The sequence below is a fragment of the Hyperolius riggenbachi genome, chromosome 10 (assembly GCF_040937935.1).
Source record: "Hyperolius riggenbachi isolate aHypRig1 chromosome 10, aHypRig1.pri, whole genome shotgun sequence".
In the NCBI taxonomy this organism is placed as follows: domain Eukaryota; kingdom Metazoa; phylum Chordata; class Amphibia; order Anura; family Hyperoliidae; genus Hyperolius; species Hyperolius riggenbachi.
In genome coordinates this window covers 133,171,979-133,191,881 of record NC_090655.1, presented here as the reverse complement: position 1 = coordinate 133,191,881, position 19,903 = coordinate 133,171,979, and the positions used below count along the sequence as shown (strand labels likewise).

General features: G+C 43.9%; 1 protein-coding gene across 1 annotated transcript in view; it reads left to right on the top strand.

Annotated features, from left to right (window-relative positions):
• Positions 1–7,919, top strand: part of AIFM2 (AIF family member 2) — a 62,119-nt gene extending 54,200 nt beyond the window's left edge. Inside the window, exons 6-9 of the mRNA XM_068257468.1 lie at positions 3,217–3,325; positions 4,492–4,647; positions 6,213–6,413; positions 7,245–7,919. Coding sequence (XP_068113569.1) covers positions 3,217–3,325; positions 4,492–4,647; positions 6,213–6,413; positions 7,245–7,399 — 621 coding nt within the window. The 3' untranslated portion in view covers positions 7,400–7,919. The remainder of the gene's footprint in view (positions 1–3,216; positions 3,326–4,491; positions 4,648–6,212; positions 6,414–7,244) is intronic.
• Positions 7,920–19,903: the final 11,984 nt, after the last annotated feature.

The window sequence follows — 19,903 nt, the reverse complement described above, 5'->3', positions numbered from 1 at the left end:
TGAGCTCGGGATCACCGCTAATAGCTTATTTTTTCTACCCCGAGCTCAGGTCGGGAAAACCGGCAAGGAGGTTAAACAAATAAGTAACATAATATCAAATCACTATAGTTACTAGGTACCAAAAGATGGATGGAGGCGCACTCATCCAAAAGAGGAGCTTCTGTGTGCCCAAGCCTAAGATCCCATTACCAATGGGATTGATCAATAGTACACTCACCTAAAGGATTATTAGGAACACCTAATAACATGACAGTTGCTTCAATGCATTTAGGGGTCAAGACAATCTCCTGAACTCCAAACGGAATGTCAGAATGGGATAGAAAGGTGATTTAAGCAATTTTGAGCGTGGCATGGTTGTTGGTGCCAGACGGGCCAGTCTGAGTATTTCCCAATCTGCTCAGTTACTGGGATTTTAATGCACAACCATTTCTAGGGTTTACAAAGAATGGTGTGAAAAGGGAAACACATCCAGTATGCGGCAGTCCTGTGGGCAAAAATGCCTTGTTGATGCTAGAGGTCAGAGGAGAATGGAACGACTGATTCAAGCTGGTAGAAGAGCAAGGTTGACTGAAATAACCACTCATTACAACCGAGGTATGCAGCAAAGCATTTGTGAAGCCATAACACGCACAACTTTGAGGCGGATGGGCTACAACAGCAGAAGACCCCACCGGGTACCACTCATCTCCACTACAAATAGTAAAAAGAGGTTAGAATTTGCACGAGCTCACCAAAATTGGACAGTTGAAGACTGGAAAAATGTTGCCTGGTCTGATGAGTCTCGATAGTCAGAATTTGGCGTAAACAGAATGAGAACATGGATCCATCATGCCTTGCACCTCTGTGCAGGCTGGTGGTGGTGGTGTAATTGTGTGGGGAATGTTTTCTTGGCACACTTTAGACCCCTTTGTGCCAATTGGGCATCGTTTAACCTCCCTGCCGGCGCACGGGCTCGGGATGTTTTGTTTTTTTTTTGCAATTTTTTTTTTATAGCATGTAGCTAGCCTAGCGCTAGCTACATGCTTCACCCCTTCGATCCCGCCGACGCAAATACCCAACAGGAAATCCCGTTCTGAACGGGATTTCCTGTATGGGCTTCCCCCGTCGCCATGGCGACGATCGGATTGACGTCATGACGTCAGAGAGAGTCCCGATCCACCCCATAGCGCAGCCTGGCGCTGACTGGCCAGGCTGCACAAGGGGTCTGCGGGGGGCCTCTTTCGCGGTGGGTAGTGGCGGATTGGCGGCGATCGGAACAAACACGCAGCTAGCAAAGTGCTAGCTGCGTGTTTGAAAAAAAAAATATGCAAATCGGCCCACTAGGGCCTGAGGAATCCTCCGCGTCTGCTTACCCCGAGCTTAGCTCGGGATAACCGGCAAGGAGGTTAAATGCCACGGGCTACCTGAGCATTGTTTCTGACCATGTCCATTCCTTCATGACCACCATGTACCCATCCTCTGATGGCTACTTCCAGCAGGATAATGCACCATGTCACAAAGCTCGAATCATTTCAAATTGGTTTATTGAACTTGACAATGAGTTCACTGTACTAAAATGGCCCCCACAGTCACTAGATCTCAACCCAATAGAGCAACTTTGGGATGTGATGGAACGGGAGCTTCGTGCCCTGGATGTGCATCCTACAAATCTCCAACTGCAAGATGCTATCCTATCAATATGGGCCAACATTTCTAGAGAATGCTTTCAGCCTCTTGTTGAATCAATGCCACGTAGAATTAAGGCAGTTCTGAAGACGAAAAGGGGTCAAACACCGTATTAGCATGGTGTTCCTAATAATCCTTTAGGTGAGTGTGCATATATACTGAGGCTGGCACCACAAAAATAAGGGTAAAAAAAATCAACTCTTTATTGAAATGCCATTAAAATGACATAATAGTCAATGTAAAAAGTAGGCTATGGCGGCGATAGCCCGCTGTTTCGAGCTGAAAGTCTTTTTCAAGCCGCTCAGCCTACGTATAAACTTCTGTTCAGACATTCCATGGACAGTTTCACTGACTTGGAACTCAGCCAAGGGAGCCCGGCAGTTGCAATATACCAGCTGCCATTTACGTAACTAACAGCCTTTGGGTTTGGTTGGCTCAGTTTGTAGATGTAATTCAATGGAAATCAAACAGCTAATCTGTAATGGAAATACTTGGGAAGATGCAACTTGTGCCACTTGTATATATCAGACACAGCTGTCTTGAACCGTAATGGAATTACATACAGAGTAATGGAATAAAGATCAATATGTAACACAAACACTTCTGGTTTGTGAGGACAGAGGATCTGAAATTTAAAGGAAAACGTGTAAATAGTAGGAGGCGCCCAAAAAATATACATTTTGGGGGTCACCTTCTACTAATTACAAGTTTCCCACTAGTCAACCCCCTGACCAGGGGACTCGTTCTTGGAAATTTGCAGAGGGTGTGTATTCTTGAAGCTGCAACCACCACAGTACGTCTTCAAGGCCGAGTGCGGTTGGCACTTCCCCACATGCAGGTTCGAGTGGTTGCCTCCTATAGCAACCCATTTTTGTAAGTACATCTATATTGTCTTATAAGCTTTACCACTGTGACATAGTGATATTGCAACAGATTGGGCTTCCGGCAACCCTGGATTTTTTCTTCACAAGCTTGAAAATAAATTACTTGTTTCATGAAAATATGTATTGTGTGTCTGATCTTTGGCTATGAAATACTTTGGAAAGATTTTGATATTATACACAGCTTTAGAATGTAGATTGAAAAATCTATACTGATGTTTTATTTCCATTTGACCTGCTTTGTGTTATTTTATTTTGTATTTGAAGTCCTTTCCTGTTCACTGTATGGAGTTCAGTGTGTACCTGTGATCAAATGCTTGTGCAAATGGAATGCCTGTTCACACATACTGTACATGCAACTCTGAAATGCAAAAGAAATGTAATTCAACTACAGAGGCCCATGCTCAGAAACTTATAGAAACATGGCTCCTGTAAATAATGGATAGAAAATGAACCTTCTCCATATCATTTGTGTTTTTTGTTTTATTTTTGTTAACTTTTCTCTTATACTAATTTTTTGCATCTCTGTGCTAAATTATTACCATGTGCGTCTTTGCTCTAGAATCTCTTGTACTTTCTGTTTGGCTTACCTTAAATCTTTTTTCTGAAAATTACAGATATTAGCTCTGGAAATTGTCTACTGAAAGATTCCTTGATTTCTATTTTTCAGGTTACGTTGGTCCATTCAAAGGTTGCATTAGCAGATGTGGAGCTCCAGCCCCGTGTTAGGAGTGCTGTGAAGGAAATCCTAATGAAAAAGGGAGTAAGACTAGTACTGGGTAGGTCACCATTTTTTTGCTGCTAAGAGCATTTTAAACTTCAATTTGTCCTCTTCAAATCTCCAGTACTTTTGATTGAATGAGTGAAGGACCAGTACAGGACGGGTCAGAAATTGCCAGCGCTGAAGGCACAGATACATTTAAAACATGCAGATCAGGTACTCTGACTCAATTCTGGCAGGATTAGCTCCATGCTTGTTTCAGCCTCTGGATCCTATTGAGGCTTCCCCGTCCTTCTCGGTCCCACGGCAGCGGCAAAAATCCTCCCGGAGCGGCGGCGAAGTAAATATTTACCTCTTGGCTCCAGTGCAGGCGGAGTATCCGCTCTCTGCACGGAGATAGGCGAAAATAGCCAATCTCAGTTGGGCTGCTCTACTGCTCAGGCGCAAATCTCCTGCGCCTGTGCAGTAGAGCGGACCTGACGGAGATCGGCCATTTTCGCCTATCTCCATGGGAAAAGCCACAACAGCGCCCCTGCTGGAGCCAGAAAAGGTAAATATTGCACAGCCCGACAATTGTCACCTGTGCGTTCCGTGGGCTGCAGCGAGACCGCCGTGGGACACAGGAGGACGGGGGAAGCCTCAATAGGGTCCAGAGGCTTTCCCCTACTGAGGTGAGTACCCCCCAGGGGAACTTTTTTTCAGTACAGGTTTTCTTTAAGGCCCGCGGTGATTGAAATCTACGCCCTTTTTTGGTGGGCTCCTGGCTGGCAGGGTGTAGATTTCAGTCACCGCCCGCAGCGCACATCCGCCATTTCCTTTGCTCTCCGCCGATCACGACGCTCGATCCCGACGTCTCTCGCCGCAGCTCACTAGCTCTGCCTGTCTCTATGACGGCAGAGCCCAGTGAGCTGGTCAGGAGTTGATTTCATTGGCTCCTGGCCGTGTCTATCAATGTGAGCAGCTCCCATTGGCTTACCTTGATAGACACGTTCAGGAGCCAATGAAAGTGGCTCCTGACCGGCTCACATGACTCTAAGTCTATGTCAGGAGGATCCTGGGGTGCGGTGGTTGCGGCGGGTATACACATCGATTCGTCTGAATTCTGTCGGTATTGTACCAGCGGCCTCTGGTCCTTAAGGGGGCAGAGACTGCTGGTACTTAAGTGGTTAAGCTATAAGCTATTGAATAGATATTATTGAAGAACTGTTTCTGTTTATTTAACAGGTCAGAAAGTTGCTAACTTGGATAACCTGACTTTGAATGTGGTGCAAGAAAATATGGAAATCCATTTGGACAAGGATAGTGAGGTGATCACTGCTGACATGATTCTGTGCTGCACAGGAGTGAAGATTAATTCATCTTGTTACGTTAGTGTATTTGGTGGGTACAAGAGAGCACTGGATGACTAGAGAAATATGCTGAACTGCTATCTGTATGGTTGCCCTGTATCTCAGATTGTAGGTTGCTCTTTTTCACAAATGGCATAGGAAACGAAAACTTACAGAAACTCACAGAAATTTAGTGCATAAGTGATTGTTAGTGGGGATTGCAGGTGCAGCGGTATTTGTCAGCCCTCATCTTCCTTCCTATAATGCCCAGGATGATTATGTCTAAGAGAACTCATGGAGAAGCATGTGATCAGTTTGATCAGATGATAGATATGTAAGTCTCTGATTTGCTAGTCATGATCATGTGCTAAAGCAGGATGTGATCACAGCAAATCAGAGCTTTGCAAATGTATCAGTTGATCAAACAAATCACATTCTTGTCCATTAGTTCTTCTAGACATGACTACCTGGCATTAACCTCTGACTGCCAGTGATGTTTTCAAACCTGTACTCATGGGAATGCTGGTTCGGAAATCTGGTCACTGTGTCAATCTCCTTCCCTACTAGCCTGCTAACGTCAATTCAGAGGTCATGCTGGGCATTATGAGATGGAAGCTCAACACTGGCGAACCTATGCTGTGGAAAATTCTACCCTTGTTTGTCAGCTTTAAATTTTCTCTGTGCATTTATTAAATTGCTTTTGTGCAAGGCATCTAATGAAACAGTGGAGCAAGGCCAGACTTTGACTTATGTAACCATTAGCTGCCACATAGGGTGCAGTGAATATAGGCAAATAGGGGGAACCACCCCCTCCTAAACATTTATATGATGCTCTTCTCTGCTCCCCATGCCTTTATTACGGCGACCTCTCCTAATTGGTCCAAATCCTGATGAGTGGAGATGCCTCAGGGCCCGTTTCCAAAAGTGCGGAAGTCGGGCGGAATCCACGGTTTCCCCGGAGACAAATCGCGCACGGAAACTCTGCCATAGGGGATAATGCAGCAGCTGTCCGGATCGCTTGCCATAGCGATTTGGACGGCATTGCAGCATTTCTCTGCGCAAATGGCTGCGAATCCCATAGATAAATTAAATGGGAAGGTGATGGTACCTTGTATATTGGTTAATGTCCCTGCATAATATAGGGTGGGGCCAACCCAATTATTTAAGAGTATATAACTATTTGGCAACAAAAGGTCATAGGGCCACCATAATTATACCAATATGCAAAATAAATTTATTACAATAAGATTCAATACAAAGCACAATCCTCTAGATAAATCCCTCAAATAGTCACAAAAACCCTCCCCACATTTTAAAAACGAATCCCATAGGCACCAGGAAGTGCCGCCGCGTCTCGTAGGACGCGCAGGGGCTAGTGAAAACAAGCCCTTACTCCATTTTTTTTAGAGGTACAGTATAACTGTTAATAAATGGAATGAGATTTTACATGAGAGCTTCTAGAATTCTGTATCTACATACTGGTGGGCTGATGGTGATCAGCAACTTTTTTTCTTTTTTTTCCCCCTGGCTCTCCAAACATGCAGCAAATCTACATCAATGTCATGTGAAGTGTGTGTTGTCTTGTGTGAGCATTCTGTCTATTTTTATTTTATAAAGGTGACAAAGTGGCAAGCAATGGCACTCTTAAAGTGAATGACTTTCTTCAGGTGGAAGGATACAGCAACATTTATGCAGTAGGCGATTGTGCCAACCTAAATGAACCAAAAATGGCTTACCATGCTGGCCTGCATGCCAAGATTGCGGTCACCAATATTATCAACGGCCTAAAGGACAAGCCTCTTAAGCCTTATAAAACAGGTAGAGCAATACTTATGTTAAAGATCAACTGTCGTTTAAAATAACAATGAGTAAAATTGCTTATTTTATAATATTATTAAGTTATTTAGTCAGTGTTTGCCCACTGTAACATTTTTTCTTTTCCCTGATTCACTTTCTGAAATGTATCACTGGCGGCCACATCTTTCGTACTGGCAGGTGATCTCTGCAGAATGTTCATTTACTGAGGGCTCTAAAATCAGTAGAAAAGACCTCTGGTCTCCCAGGAATATTGGGGGGGGGGGGTCTGAAACCAGGATATTTAATGTAAAAGTGAATAATAATGTCCTTCAAGCTACTCTTTAACTATGCATTTATAGTTTGGGAGCCTAATAGTACCCCTACCAAATAGCGAGCGAGCACAGTGGGGAGAAAGGAATTGTGTTCCACGATGTACCGGTAGTTTGGAAAGATTTTGTTTGTGTTCATAGTTCACAAAACTGGTATAAATGTTAATGAATTCCTTTCTGTACATGTATATATAAAAACAGCTAACACGCACTGTATCAAAGTAATTTATACGCTTATTAAAAATCGTGTGCGTTTTCCAATTGACTTAAATTAACAGTTCTGAAAAAACGCATGCGAAAATTAGCATATGAATGTACATTTTAATGCACAAAAAGCATGCGAAAAAAACTGTTTTATGCAGTAAATGTTCACTTTGCCTAAGAGTATATATGAAGAATATTTACCATGGACCTGCCTTCAGTTTTATTATGGGGTTACTAGACACGCTCACCCCTCTGATGACACACCTAACCTAATGCCAATGGAAATGTGGGCCAACTTTTTGTTTTTGCTGTCTTTCAGGTGCAGTGACCATGCTTTTGTCAATGGGCCGAAATGATGGTGTTGGGCAGTTCAACGGCTGTTACATGGGACATGCTCTTGTGACCATGGCCAAAAGCCGAGATATTTTTGTGTCAAAAAGCTGGAAGGACATGGGACAGAAAATGCCACAATAAAGTCTTCCATGGAACTTTTTTTTTTTTTTTTTAAACTATGGTACCAATAACCTGTTTGTAAAGTAAACCTGTAGTGACAGAAATATGGAGGGTAACATTAATGTTATACTGCAGAAATAAGTACAGTTTCTGTGTGTTTGCCGATTATCTGGCTGTAATCATGTTATATTGCCTACCTGGAAACGTATGCAGGTCAGGGATTCTGCATAACTGTTGGGTTGAGTCATTCAGCTCTATAGCCGCAGGAGCAGTGTGACAGCTAGAAACCAACCTGGGCATAAGGTAGTCAATAAATGGCCTCCATAGTTTTATCGTGATGGGTTTATTTTAATCCACTACCTCAACAATGCAGACCAGTATCTTCCGTCTGCCACTTGATCTACATCATGAGGATCACATCAGTATGCATTTTTATATTTATACAAGTATTTTTATGTATTATGGATCAGTGTTTTATGGTACCTTATTTATGGTGAACAGTTTGTCAGATGTCAGATTGTGAAAACTTAATGGAAAAATAAAGTGCTATGAAAGACTGAGCAATTCATTTCAAAATATTTACAAGTCTAGTTTATAGGGTTAATCTGTAAACTGTTATGTGTTGTTGAATTAAGGGTTGGTTCACACTACAAAAGCTTTTTCTAAGCGCTTGTGATTTTAAAATATCTTGCTTATGTAATGCTATGTGTTTGTTCTCACTTGAGTGATGTGATTTTATAAAAATCACTCATAGCATTACTGTACATTAGCAAGAGCTTTTCAAAATCACTAGAGCTTAAAGAAAACCTCAACTGAGAATTAAAAGTCAAAATAACCATACACAGGTCATACTTACCTCCCGTGTACTTTTCAATCTCTTTCTCCTCTCTTGTGTCCTGTTTGTCCACTGTGATCAATGGAATTCTCCGTCCTCCATTTTGAAAATGGCCATTACCCCCATAACAGCTTCCTGGTCAGTACACAGTTAAACTGTAACATCGCCCACTTGAGCCATAGGGAAACATGGACACATCAGTTCTCCTCTCAGCTGTAGCTGACAGCAACTGATATATAACTGACAGCAACTGATATATTTCAGTTCTGACAAAATGTTGTCAGAACTGGAAGGGATCATTGTCAGAAGAAAATTGTGAGTTTCTGAGAGGAACTGATGGCAAGGTAACTATGCAATGTTCATTTGAAGTTACCTCATGTGTTTATTTTAAATAATTTTACTCAGTACAGGTTCCCTTTAAAGTGTGACATTTTATTAAACTGCCATCATTCTAACATGTAAGGTTAGGTCATGTATATTTTTGTATTGAGTTTTTCCCATCATTAAAGCCTTCAGTGAGGGATCTGGCTGAAACATGCATGTACTGTTATAGGCAACCCTTAAAACTAAAGCTACAAGTTCATCAAATTCAACCTTACCACTCAGCACTGGTTGTTTGGATCCAGAGGAAGGCAAAAAGACTCCCTACAAAGATGTGGGATGATTTCCATGACTATCCTTCCTTCAGTAATTGTGACTGTGGATATCTTTGGGTTGTTATAACCTGCCAGTCTCTAAAACAAAATGTAAAGCTCATTTATCCATCTTCCATGATGTACTGCTTCTTAGTTATTATTCTGTGTATCCCTCTTTTTTTAAACCAACACGTAAAATGATGATTGAGTTTTCCACTTCACATGCATTCTCTCACACAGAACTGCTGGCATTTCACACAAGCACAAGATCATTTAGAGACCCATGTGCAGCTGAGCCCAAAGTGACAATAAATACATTAAGTATTTGTAAAGTAGAGCGAGCAGAGCACCAGCGGGTCTTGGAACTAGTGTGTGCATGAACTGTAGACCACCAGTGGAGCTAGTGAGTGCATGAGCATTACAGCACCATCACACCTACAAACCAATGAACACAGACACAGTAAAACTTCAGCATACCTATGACCTAGTGGCTGCATAAGCAGGAGAGCGAAGCAGGTCATTGTGTTGCATGCTCTCTGCTGCTTCTGACCTGGACACCACCAAAGATGTAATTTTGCTACGTCTATAGTGGCACAGTGACTTTTAAAGTGTAATTCGGGTCCTAGTGATCCAGACCCTAGATTACTTCTCCCTCTGAGTTGCTACAATTCAAAGGGAAAATCATTTTTAATGCCGCCCGGAATTTCAGCAGCAGCAGGGTGAGCCGTCATTCACCCTGCAGCCAACTGACCGGGCAGCCAAATAATACTGTACGCCAGCAGAGCACCAGGGGTCTATGAATGAGTGGACGCAGGCAAAATGAACAGGTGTGCACATCAACAGTACAGCAGGTCTACAAATGAGCGGACAAAGGAACAATAGAGTGCCAGTGTGTCTATAAATTACCGTAGTGAGAACATTAGGAATAGACTTAGGGCACAGCAGAGTATCATATGGCCTACATACAAACAAATGCAGGTTGGACTAATATCAGGGATATTGATGGCCAATGAGATCCAAGTTGATGCAGGGTTATACAAATGTTCTATTCAAATGTATGCAGCTTGAAAATAGACCCAATTCTACCTTGGTGCGATTCGAGTGGTCAAATTTTAAGATGCAATTTTTTGTATAGTCCTGCACCAATGCAATTATTTGCATCTCATTGGCTATACCTAGTTATGGACCCAAAAGCTGTTACCGTAGTATATGGCATTCCCTACTTGGATGTACCATTTGTGATTAGTCTGCACACCAGGGGAGGAATGGATAATTGACCTTAAAGGATACATGAGGTGAAGAAAATAATAGCAGATTTACTTATCTGGGCTTCCCCCAGCCCCTAGAAGCCTGTGTCGCTCACTGCAGCCAGTCCTTTGAGGTCCCCTTCATAGTGGCCATTAACTGCGCATCCACAAGCTTGCAGACGTGACGTGCTGGGCAATGCTCCCAGCAACGGGAGCATAACCACGAGCGGTGCGCATGCATAGAAGCTGTCACCCGGGTCGGCGGCCACTAGTGAGGGGACCCCAAGAGACTGGCTGATAGCCAAGCTGCGGCGAGGGACATATAGGTTTCTAGGTGCTGAAAGAAGCCCCAGGTAAGTAAATCTATAATTTTTTTTCACCTCATGCATCCTTTAAAGGGACCCTGACCTAAAAAAATAAAGGAAATTGGTACTTACCTGGGGCTTTCTGCAGCCCACCGTAGGTCGGGAGGTCCCCTGGCGTGGTCCTGGCCCCTCTCCCGGTCCCTCCGCCGCGCGCAGTGGCCGACGTCATCACAGAGTGTCCCGGTTCAGGAAGTGGGAGCCGGACACCCGGCCTGGGTGTTGGCGGTGCTGTATGCAGAGGAGGGACCAGGAGAGGAGCCAGGACCATGCCAGGGGACCTCCTGACCTACAGTGGACTGCAGAAAGCCCCAGGTAAGTACCAATTTCCTTTATTTTTTGAGCTTGGAGTCCCTTTATGGGCCCTTTCAAACTGTGCAGGTTGTGTGGTGATACAGTTGCAATGCTGCCAAAAAGTTGCACCGGATGTTATGCATGTGGTGTGACTTTACAGCGATGCATATAGTACAATGTAGGTATGCATCATTGGCATTGTAAATGCACGTTACCCAGTTAAAGCACAGCATGCTATGTGTGTTAGGGACCTTTTCCATTAACAGTTGATAGGCAGTGAAAAGACTGTCTAACTCTCACAACTGCTTACTGCTGCCTGGCAACTGCTCGCTGCTGCTTGGTAAATGCTGAGCGCACAGTTCAGCCGCCTGTGAAAAAGGTCCCTTAGGCCTGGAACCCACTAGCAGTATGGTATTATACCATTTCTAAGTGCTTGTGGTTTGAAAAGCTCTTGCTAATGTAATATGGGTATGATCCCACTTGAGGGATGTGATTTTATAAAAATCCCCTATAGCACTGCTGTTCAAATCACCTTGCATCCCCCCCCCTACCTTTAACCCTCATTTTACATGCCCAAACAATCAAGTTCCAGCAGCTAGTGTCACCCCATCTTCTGCAGGCAGCAGAAGGACACCACATCGGCCTTCTGTTTTGGACTATAGATGTCACTACAATCATAGACCTCCTTCCACTATAGTTGGAGACAGGAAGTGTGGTGTCAATGACTGAAGCAGCAGAGGAAGTGTGGATTTCCTGCTGATTTGATTGGCCCATTTCTTTGCTGCCAACAGTTTGCATATTATTTGCATGCAAGCTAGAATCCTTAGAATTATCTCTAGTCCTTTCCTCGCCTTCTCTACCAGGCTGTTGTCTGGATCCATGCTAAACATTTTTTTTTCAACAAAAAAGCAGGCGACAATTTGAAGTAAAGGTTCGATTAAAATCCATGTATGAGCTTTGCACTAGTATCAAAAATGCAGAAGAGATCACTGGTCATTGCCCATAAATAGCATATTAGCATATCTGTCTAATGTGTTCCTAGTCTGAGGCATGCTAATTCTTCTGGTTTGCATGCAAATTTAATTCAAATTGTATGTAGCTTGATAAAGGGTCAGGTAAATGTACTAACTGCTGATTTTGATTTGTCCAATGCCAAGCTGCTTATAATCTGCATGACATTTGCATACATTGACCATCTATGCTCTTTAGACATCAAGACTGGAGAGCAGGAGACCCCTTTACGCAGCAGAGAGCTCCATTGTTTGGAAGCCAGGGGGTTCTTAGTCCTGTCTAATTAGACAGGACCCAGAACCAAGAAGTCAAATACAGCACATGTGGATGCAAGCAGGTGAGTATGGCTTCTGCTGCATGCGTCGCCCTGCTGCTGCAATCCAGGCAATGCTCCCCCTGGCCCACCACTAGAAACGGGTCTGCCTGGAGTGAACTGTGAGCCCCTGAGGAGAGACCAATATGTTATGTGACCTTGTGATTCAGGTCACTTAATGTTGCGGTAAGCACTTTTAAACTCCAGTTAAAATAATGTAATAAAAAAAAAGTGCTTCATTTTTACAATAATTATGTATAAATGATTTAGTCAGTGTTTGCCCATTGTAAAATCTTTTAAATCCCTAATTTACATTCTGACATTTATTACATGGTGACATTTTTACTGTGGGCAGGTGATGTAGCGGCTGCTTGCTTTTTTGGCAGCTGTAAACAGCTATTTCCCACAATGTCGCAAGGTTCACAGACAGGAAACTGCCAAGAGTACTTACTCAGTTTCTTGTGGGAGGGGTTTCACCACAATATTAGCCATACAGCACCCCCTGATGGTCTGTTTGTGAAAAGGAATAGATTTCTCATGTAAAAGGGGGTATCAGCTACTGATTGGGATAAAGTTCAATTCTTGGTCGGAATTTCTCTTTAAATCCCCGGTGGTGCGCACAGTATATGTGCTGAAGCACGAGTGGTGAAATCATTTTTATACAACCTGAAAGACTGTGCGCTGAGAATCTGGATTATAGTGTTTGTTGCCGAGGAGCAACCTCTCTACACTTTTTTAGGAACACACTGATTGTACTTAACTTTGAACTGTATTTTGGTTTGCAACGCAATGCCCACTGTAAACCTAGCCTTACAGTAGTTCTTTCTGAGCACCTCTTTTGGAGAAACTTTTTCAGCATAATGGAACAGTGTTACATGTTCTATGAGACAGATGTGCTTTTCACACTGCAGATCCAGAAGATGCTCCCCCTGCTGCTCAAAACAAAAAGTACAGCAACATATTTAAACAAATGTTTCAAACTGTAAGGCCCGATTCACACGGCACAGATGGAAACTGATCAGCTGTTAAAAGCTGATTCTTTCCCTGGATCAGTTTTTAACTACTGAAGGATCGCCGTAGTTGAAATCTACGCCTTGTGTTGATAGCTATCTGGCTGCCAGGGTGTAAATTTCAACTCACCGACTGTGCACATCTGCTGTTTTCACCAATCTCGCCGCTGAATCCCCACCGTCTCCCACTGCAGCTCACTTGCTCTGCCTGTCTCTATGACGGCAGAGCCCTGTGAGCGGGTCAGGAGCCAATTTCATTGGCTCCTGGCCCTGTCTTTCAATGTAAGCAACTCCCATTGGCTTACATTGAAAGACAGAGTCAGGAGCCAATGAAAGTGTCAGAGACGGCAGAGTGGGTGGCCCAGGTTCACGACGCGTGGTGGTGACAGCGGGTATGTGATAATCTATACTCCACCATTTCTGTACCAGCGGTCTCTGGTCCTTAAGGGGGCAGAGACCGCTGGTATTTAAAGGACCTCTGTCGCGAAAATCATAAAATTTTAAAATATATGTAAACATATATTCAATGAAGAAGTATGTTTCTTCCAGAGTAAAATGAGCCATAAATTACTTTTCTCCCATGTTGCTATCACTTACAGTAGGTAGTAGAAATCTGACAGAACTGACAGGTTTTGGACTAGCCCATCGCCTCATAGGGGGTTCACAGGCATTTCTTAATTTTCAAAATGCACTTAGTGAATGGCAGTTGCTCCGTCCAAATGCCAAAAAAGTGTACAGCAGGGAGGCTGGTCAGCATCTTTGTTCAAATATTTTTCAGGGAGTGTCCTTATAAAGAATAAAGGTCATGCTGAGAATCCCCTATTGAGAGATGGACTAGCCCAAAACCTGTCAGTAATGTCAGATTTCTACTACCTACTGTAAGTGACAGCAACATAGGAGAGAAGTAATTTATGGCTCATTTTACTCAGGAAGAAACGTACTTCTTATTTGTATACGTTTTAAATTTTAAGATTTTTATGACAGTTCCTCTTTAAGTGGTTAAAGGCATCAGTTTTCCATCTATGACCCTCTGTTCCATTAGCGCGCGGTCAATAAAACATATCCGTTAAACCAGAAAAATCGTTACAAACCCAAACTTGGGGTCTATTTGGCAGAACGGATTAATCAGATTAGTTTGAACGAACCAATGTGAACGGATCTATTGACTAACGTTGGATCAGTTAGTATCTTTTTGGTTGTGGTCTGCTAAACCAGGGCTGGGGAGTCTGTTCAAAAATCATCCATCTCCAACTCCGACTCCTCAGTTTATGAAACCACCAACTCCGACTCCAGGTACCCAAAATTGCTCAGACTCCTCTACTCCGACTCCATAGCCCTGTGCTTAACCGCTCGTTTTTTAGGCCAATGTGAACCGGGCCTAAGAAAGAAGTATAATTAACAGAAAAATCAGCCACTCCTTATTGACTTATAGGGTACAAGCAGTTGTTTTTATCGAATTGATGTAAAATCACATTTTAATGTATCGTGTGTGGTCACCTTTAGGCTGATTACACACATACAATTTTGATTGGCCAATTTTACCACTTCCATGTAGTATGACAGCTTACCTAAACACTCTGTACATGGTATTAAAAATCTGTTGGTCCTCATACTACATTGAGGTAATGAAATTGGCCGATCAAAATTGAATGTGTGTACACACCTTTATACTGTCCAATGCAACACTGTTCACAAAATGTGCACTTTACATAGCAATTGTTGAAGCTATGAAAGTAACAAGCTCAATGTAAAAGTAACTCTTCAATGTGAAGAGTGATTAAACAACAGAGAACCTGTAATGTAAGGCTCTCTGTTAATGCTGCCCGAACTGGCAGGTGTCAGCAGTAATTGCCCTCATGATCATTAGGTCTGAAACCCTGCCACCCCCCCCCCCCCCATCAGCAAAACTGAAGTGGCATTTCCCCCCCCCAAGTTTTCAGAAGCTGTGGTCACTCCCACCTGTTTCACCTCTGCCCACCCCCAGCTTGGAAGCCACAGCCTAAGAGGCTGCTTTAGAGCTGGGGTCAGGCCATGGCTATGCAGATGGGGTGGCCAGAGCTTTTGGAAAACTAAGGCCTCGTTCACATAACCCGCAGATGGTCGTACGATCGGAACGCAACACGTACGATCACACACAATCTGTATTTGTATGCATTGCATGGCTGATTCCATTCAGTTTTAAACCTCTAATGATTATGGGTGGAGCAGGTGAGTTATTGCCGCTGACACCTGTCGATCCTGGCAGCTCTAACACAGATCCTTACATTTTGGCCCCGTTCACAGTGGTGCGGTGTAACGTCTGCATTGTAATGTGGCCTACCGCACTGCAATGCATCACCTATGCAAGGTTTACAGTGCTCTGTTAGCGTTGCAGGAAAACGTGTTACCGAGTACAGTGAAGCATACTTTCTTGAAAATGTGCTTCACCGTATGCCACGCAACACAGCCGTAACGTGTGGTACAACTTTTTTTGTTCTGTTGCTTTCATGTTATACAGGGAACACAATGCAACATCCCACTGATAACGTGGCCTAAGGGTTATTATATATTTACACCTTGTTCCTCTTTAAAGGACAACTGAAGTAAGAGTGATATGGAGGCTGCAATTTTTATTTCCTGTTAAACAATACAAATTGCCTGGCTGTCTTGCTGGTCTATTTGGCTGCAGTAGTGCTTGATTAACACCAGTAACATGCATGCAGCTAATCTTGTCAGATTTGACAATAATGTCAGAAAGCACCTGTTAGTCTAATGCTCAGAGATACCCTCTGAGTAATGGCTCCGCCCATGCTCTGGGGAAACACAATCAAGAAAGTAAAAAAAGCTCCCGCCCCCCTCCAACCTCAGTGTATAAAAAGTAAAAGACCGAAACACTGGGAGAAGAGGAGCGAAGCACCTCCTAGTGACCCACTCAAAATACAAGATAGGTATAAGGAAGTGCGACAGGCTAAGGGAGGGTAGTAGACGGTATCCCAGCTGCTGTACAGAAACACTGTTACCGGTAAGACTAACAGGTGCTTTCTCATGTCCATCAGCTGGGATACCCTCTGAGTGATAAACAAGTAAAAGACCCACCTAGGGAGGGACTACCGCCTGTAGCACCTTTCTGCCAAACGACTGATCCTGTTGCGATAATACATCCACTCTGTAGTGTTTGATAAAAGTGGAAGGACTTGCCCAGGTAGCCGCTTGACATATCTGTTGATTCGAGGCACCAGCTCTCTCTGCCCAAGATGTTGACAAGGACCGTGTAGAATGTGCCTTGATGCTTGATGGTGGAGTCTGAGACCTTATACGCTAGTGCAATACCCTCACAGATCCACCTCGCTAAAGTCTGTCTGGATGCTTGCTGACCCCTATTTTTTCCCGAAAACAGAACAAATAAATGCGAGGACTTCCTGAATTCTCTTGTCCTCTCTAAATATGTAAGGATTGCTCTCCTAACATCTAAACAATGAAATTCCGCCTCTTTCGCACAGGAAGGATTGCTGCAAAAAGAAGGTAAGACAATATTCTGGGTACGATGAAAATCAGAAGACACTTTAGGTAGGTAATTAGGATCCAGACGTAGAACCACTTTGTCTGGAAAAATTGTAAGAAAAGGATCCTTAATCGAAAGGGCCTGAAGATCTAGACGCCTGGCCGACGTGATTGCCACCAAGAAGGCGACTTTTAAGGTAAGAAATTTTAGATCAATGTCTTCAATGGGCTCAAAGGGGGCTTTAGATAAAACATTTAAAACTAGGGACAAGTCCCATTGCGGCAAAACCCTTTATTTCACCGGGGTGGATTTCTGGATTGCCCGAAAAAAATCCTTCAGCAACCTTTCCTGTGCCAAAGGTTTGTCTAGAAGTATAGATAAAGCCGAACACTGAACCCATAAGGTGTTTAAGGCCAAACCCTTTTCTAGGCCTTCCTGTAAAAAATCTAGAATTGCCCCAATCTGATTCTGATCTCTGTTATTAGAGGAGCACCAAGACAGATAAACTTTCCAAGTCTTCCTATAAATCTTATGCGTTACTGGCTTCCTGCATTTAAGAAGCGTCTCAATCACCTTATCCGAGACCTCCTTGTTCTTTAACATTACCCTTTCAGGGTCCAGGCTGAGAGTTTGAATAACTCCGGCCTGGGGTGAAACAATGGACCCTGCCGTAATAGATCCGGTCTGACTGGTAGACTCAGAGGTGGTTGGACCGAGAGACTGAGCAGAGTATAGAACCATACTCGTTTGGGCCAGGCCGGGGTGATCAAAATTAGATTTGCCTTCTCTTTCTGTAATTTCTCCAACACCTGTGGAAGCAACCTGAGAGGAGGAAAGGCATAACCTAGGTTGAATGTCCAAGGGACCGATAGGGCATCCAACCCCAGAGAACTCGGACAATCGTGGATCGAGATGAATTGTGGAAGCTTTGCATTTGTTGGGGATGTGAAGAGGTCCATCTCCGGATCCCCTAACCTTTCCGTGATCCAGAGAAAAACTTCTGGATTTAATTCCCATTCTGCCTGGTCCACTTCGTGGCGGCTTAAATAGTCCGCTTCCAAATTCAAAACCCCCTTGACATGGACCACTTCTAATGACATGAGATTCTCCTCTGCCCAAAGCAGAATTTCCGCCGTTAGTTGCGCCAGTCGATCTGGTTCCCCCTTGTTTGTTGATATACGCTATTACGGACACATTGTCTGAAAAAATGAGGACATGTCTGGATAATATCATGCTCTGGAAGGCTAGGATCGCCTCTTTCACTGCCCGAAGTTCTCTGAAATTGGATGATATCCTGGCTATTGGTTTGGACCATCTCCCCTGAGTATGATGTCCCATCGCTGTGGCCCCCCAGCCCCAGGCACTGGCATCTGTATGAATCCTTACAGGATCTGATTGTCTCCAGATCCTTCCTTGTGTTAAATGGTTGGGCTGTAACCACCAGTGAAGAGTTTGCTTTACGTATGCTGGAACCTGCACTGACTGTTCTAATGCTAGCTGAGTTTTGTCCCACGTTTTTAACATCCAGTTCTGAATAGCTCGGCTGTGGGACTGGGCCCAAGCTACGGCTGGAATGGAGGCTGTCAATAACCCCAAGACCTTCATGATTTGTCTGATTGACATTTCCTGAAGCAATAAATGTTCTCTTATCGCCTCTTGCAGTTTTCTTATCTTCTCTGTAGTGAGGCAAATTCTTTCCCCCACTGAGTCTATCACATAACCTAGAAATACAATGGACTGGGTTGGATTTAATTTCGACTTCTGGTAATTCAATATCCATCCCAAACGAGACAGAATCTGGATCACCAGATCCCTGTGCCTCCTGACCTTCTCCTCTGAATTGGCAAAGATCAGCAGATCGTCTAAGTAAGGGACAATTATTATCCCTTGCTGTCTTATCACCTTCATGACCTCCGATAACACCTTCGTGAATATTCGGGGGGCTGAAGCAATTCCGAACGGTAGGGCCTGAAATTGAAAATGGTAGACCTGGCTCCCTATCCGAACCGCAAATCTTAGGAACTTTTGGTGGGACTCTGCAATCGGAATATGTAGATAAGCGTCCTGTAGGTCTATTGCCACAAAGAATTCCCTTCCTTGTAGAAGAGACCTTGCAGAATATATGTTTTCCATTCTGAACTTCTTGTATACAAGAAACGGATTCAGGGACTTTAGATTCAGTACAAACCTGAATTCTCCATTTGCTTTGGATACTAGAAATACCCTTTTAGTTCCTGCACTCGAGGAACCGAGACAATAACCCTCTTTGCAATTAATTTCTCTATTTCTTTTGTCAGGCCTCTGGCCTTGACCTGATCCTGAGGAAGCTTGTTTATGAACACCCTGGAAGGAGGCTGAACAGAAAATTGAGGACGGTAGCCCTGTTTTATAATTTTCAAAATAAACGGATCTGGCTCGATTGCTTCCCATTCTGACTGAAAATAATGAAGCCTTCCTCACACGGGTAAAGAGTCATTTGTTGTCTTTGGGGGGATATGGCTTTGCCAGTGCAAAACCTCCCATCTAATTTCTTCCCAAATAAAAGCTCCCCTGAGAAAGGTATGGCACATAACTTGTTCTTGGAGGTAAGATCACCCTCCCAAGTTTTGAGCCATAAGGCTCTTCTGGCTGCGTTTATAAGGGCCGTAGTTCATGCTGAAATACGAACTACCTCCACCAACGCGTCTGCCAAAAAAGCTACAGATTTCAGGACCACTGGCAAGGATTTGACATAATCATTTAAGTCTGATCCGGTTTTAATGTGGGTAAGTAAGTTATCCATCCATACCCTTAAATTACGAGATATACATGTAGCCGAAACTCCTGGTAAAAAGGCAAATGACGCAGATTCCCAAGCCTTTTTAAGTAACAGATCTATCTTTTTGTCCATTGCGTCCTTCAGGACACCTGCATCCTCAAAAGATAGATCCGAACCTTTGGAGTATTTGGATAATGCTGCGTCCAATCTTGGACACTTAAACTGATTAACCATCTTAGCGGTATGGACGAGCTCAGCTCGTCCATCACCGCCGATGGCTGCCGCTCAGGCCCTGCTGGGCCGATTTTGTTCAAATAAAGAGCAGCACACGCAGCCGGCACTTTGCCAGCCGCGTGTGCTGCCCGATCGCCGCCGCTCTGCGGCGATTCGCCGCGAGCAGCGGCGAAAGAGGGTCCCCCCAGCCGCCTGAGCCCAGCGTAGCCGGAACAAAAAGTTCCGGCCAGCGCTAAGGGCTGGATCGGAGGCGGCTGACGTCAGGACGTCGGCTGACGTCCATGACGTCACTCCGCTCGTCGCTATGGCGACGATCTAAACAAAACAAGGAAGGCCGCTCATTGC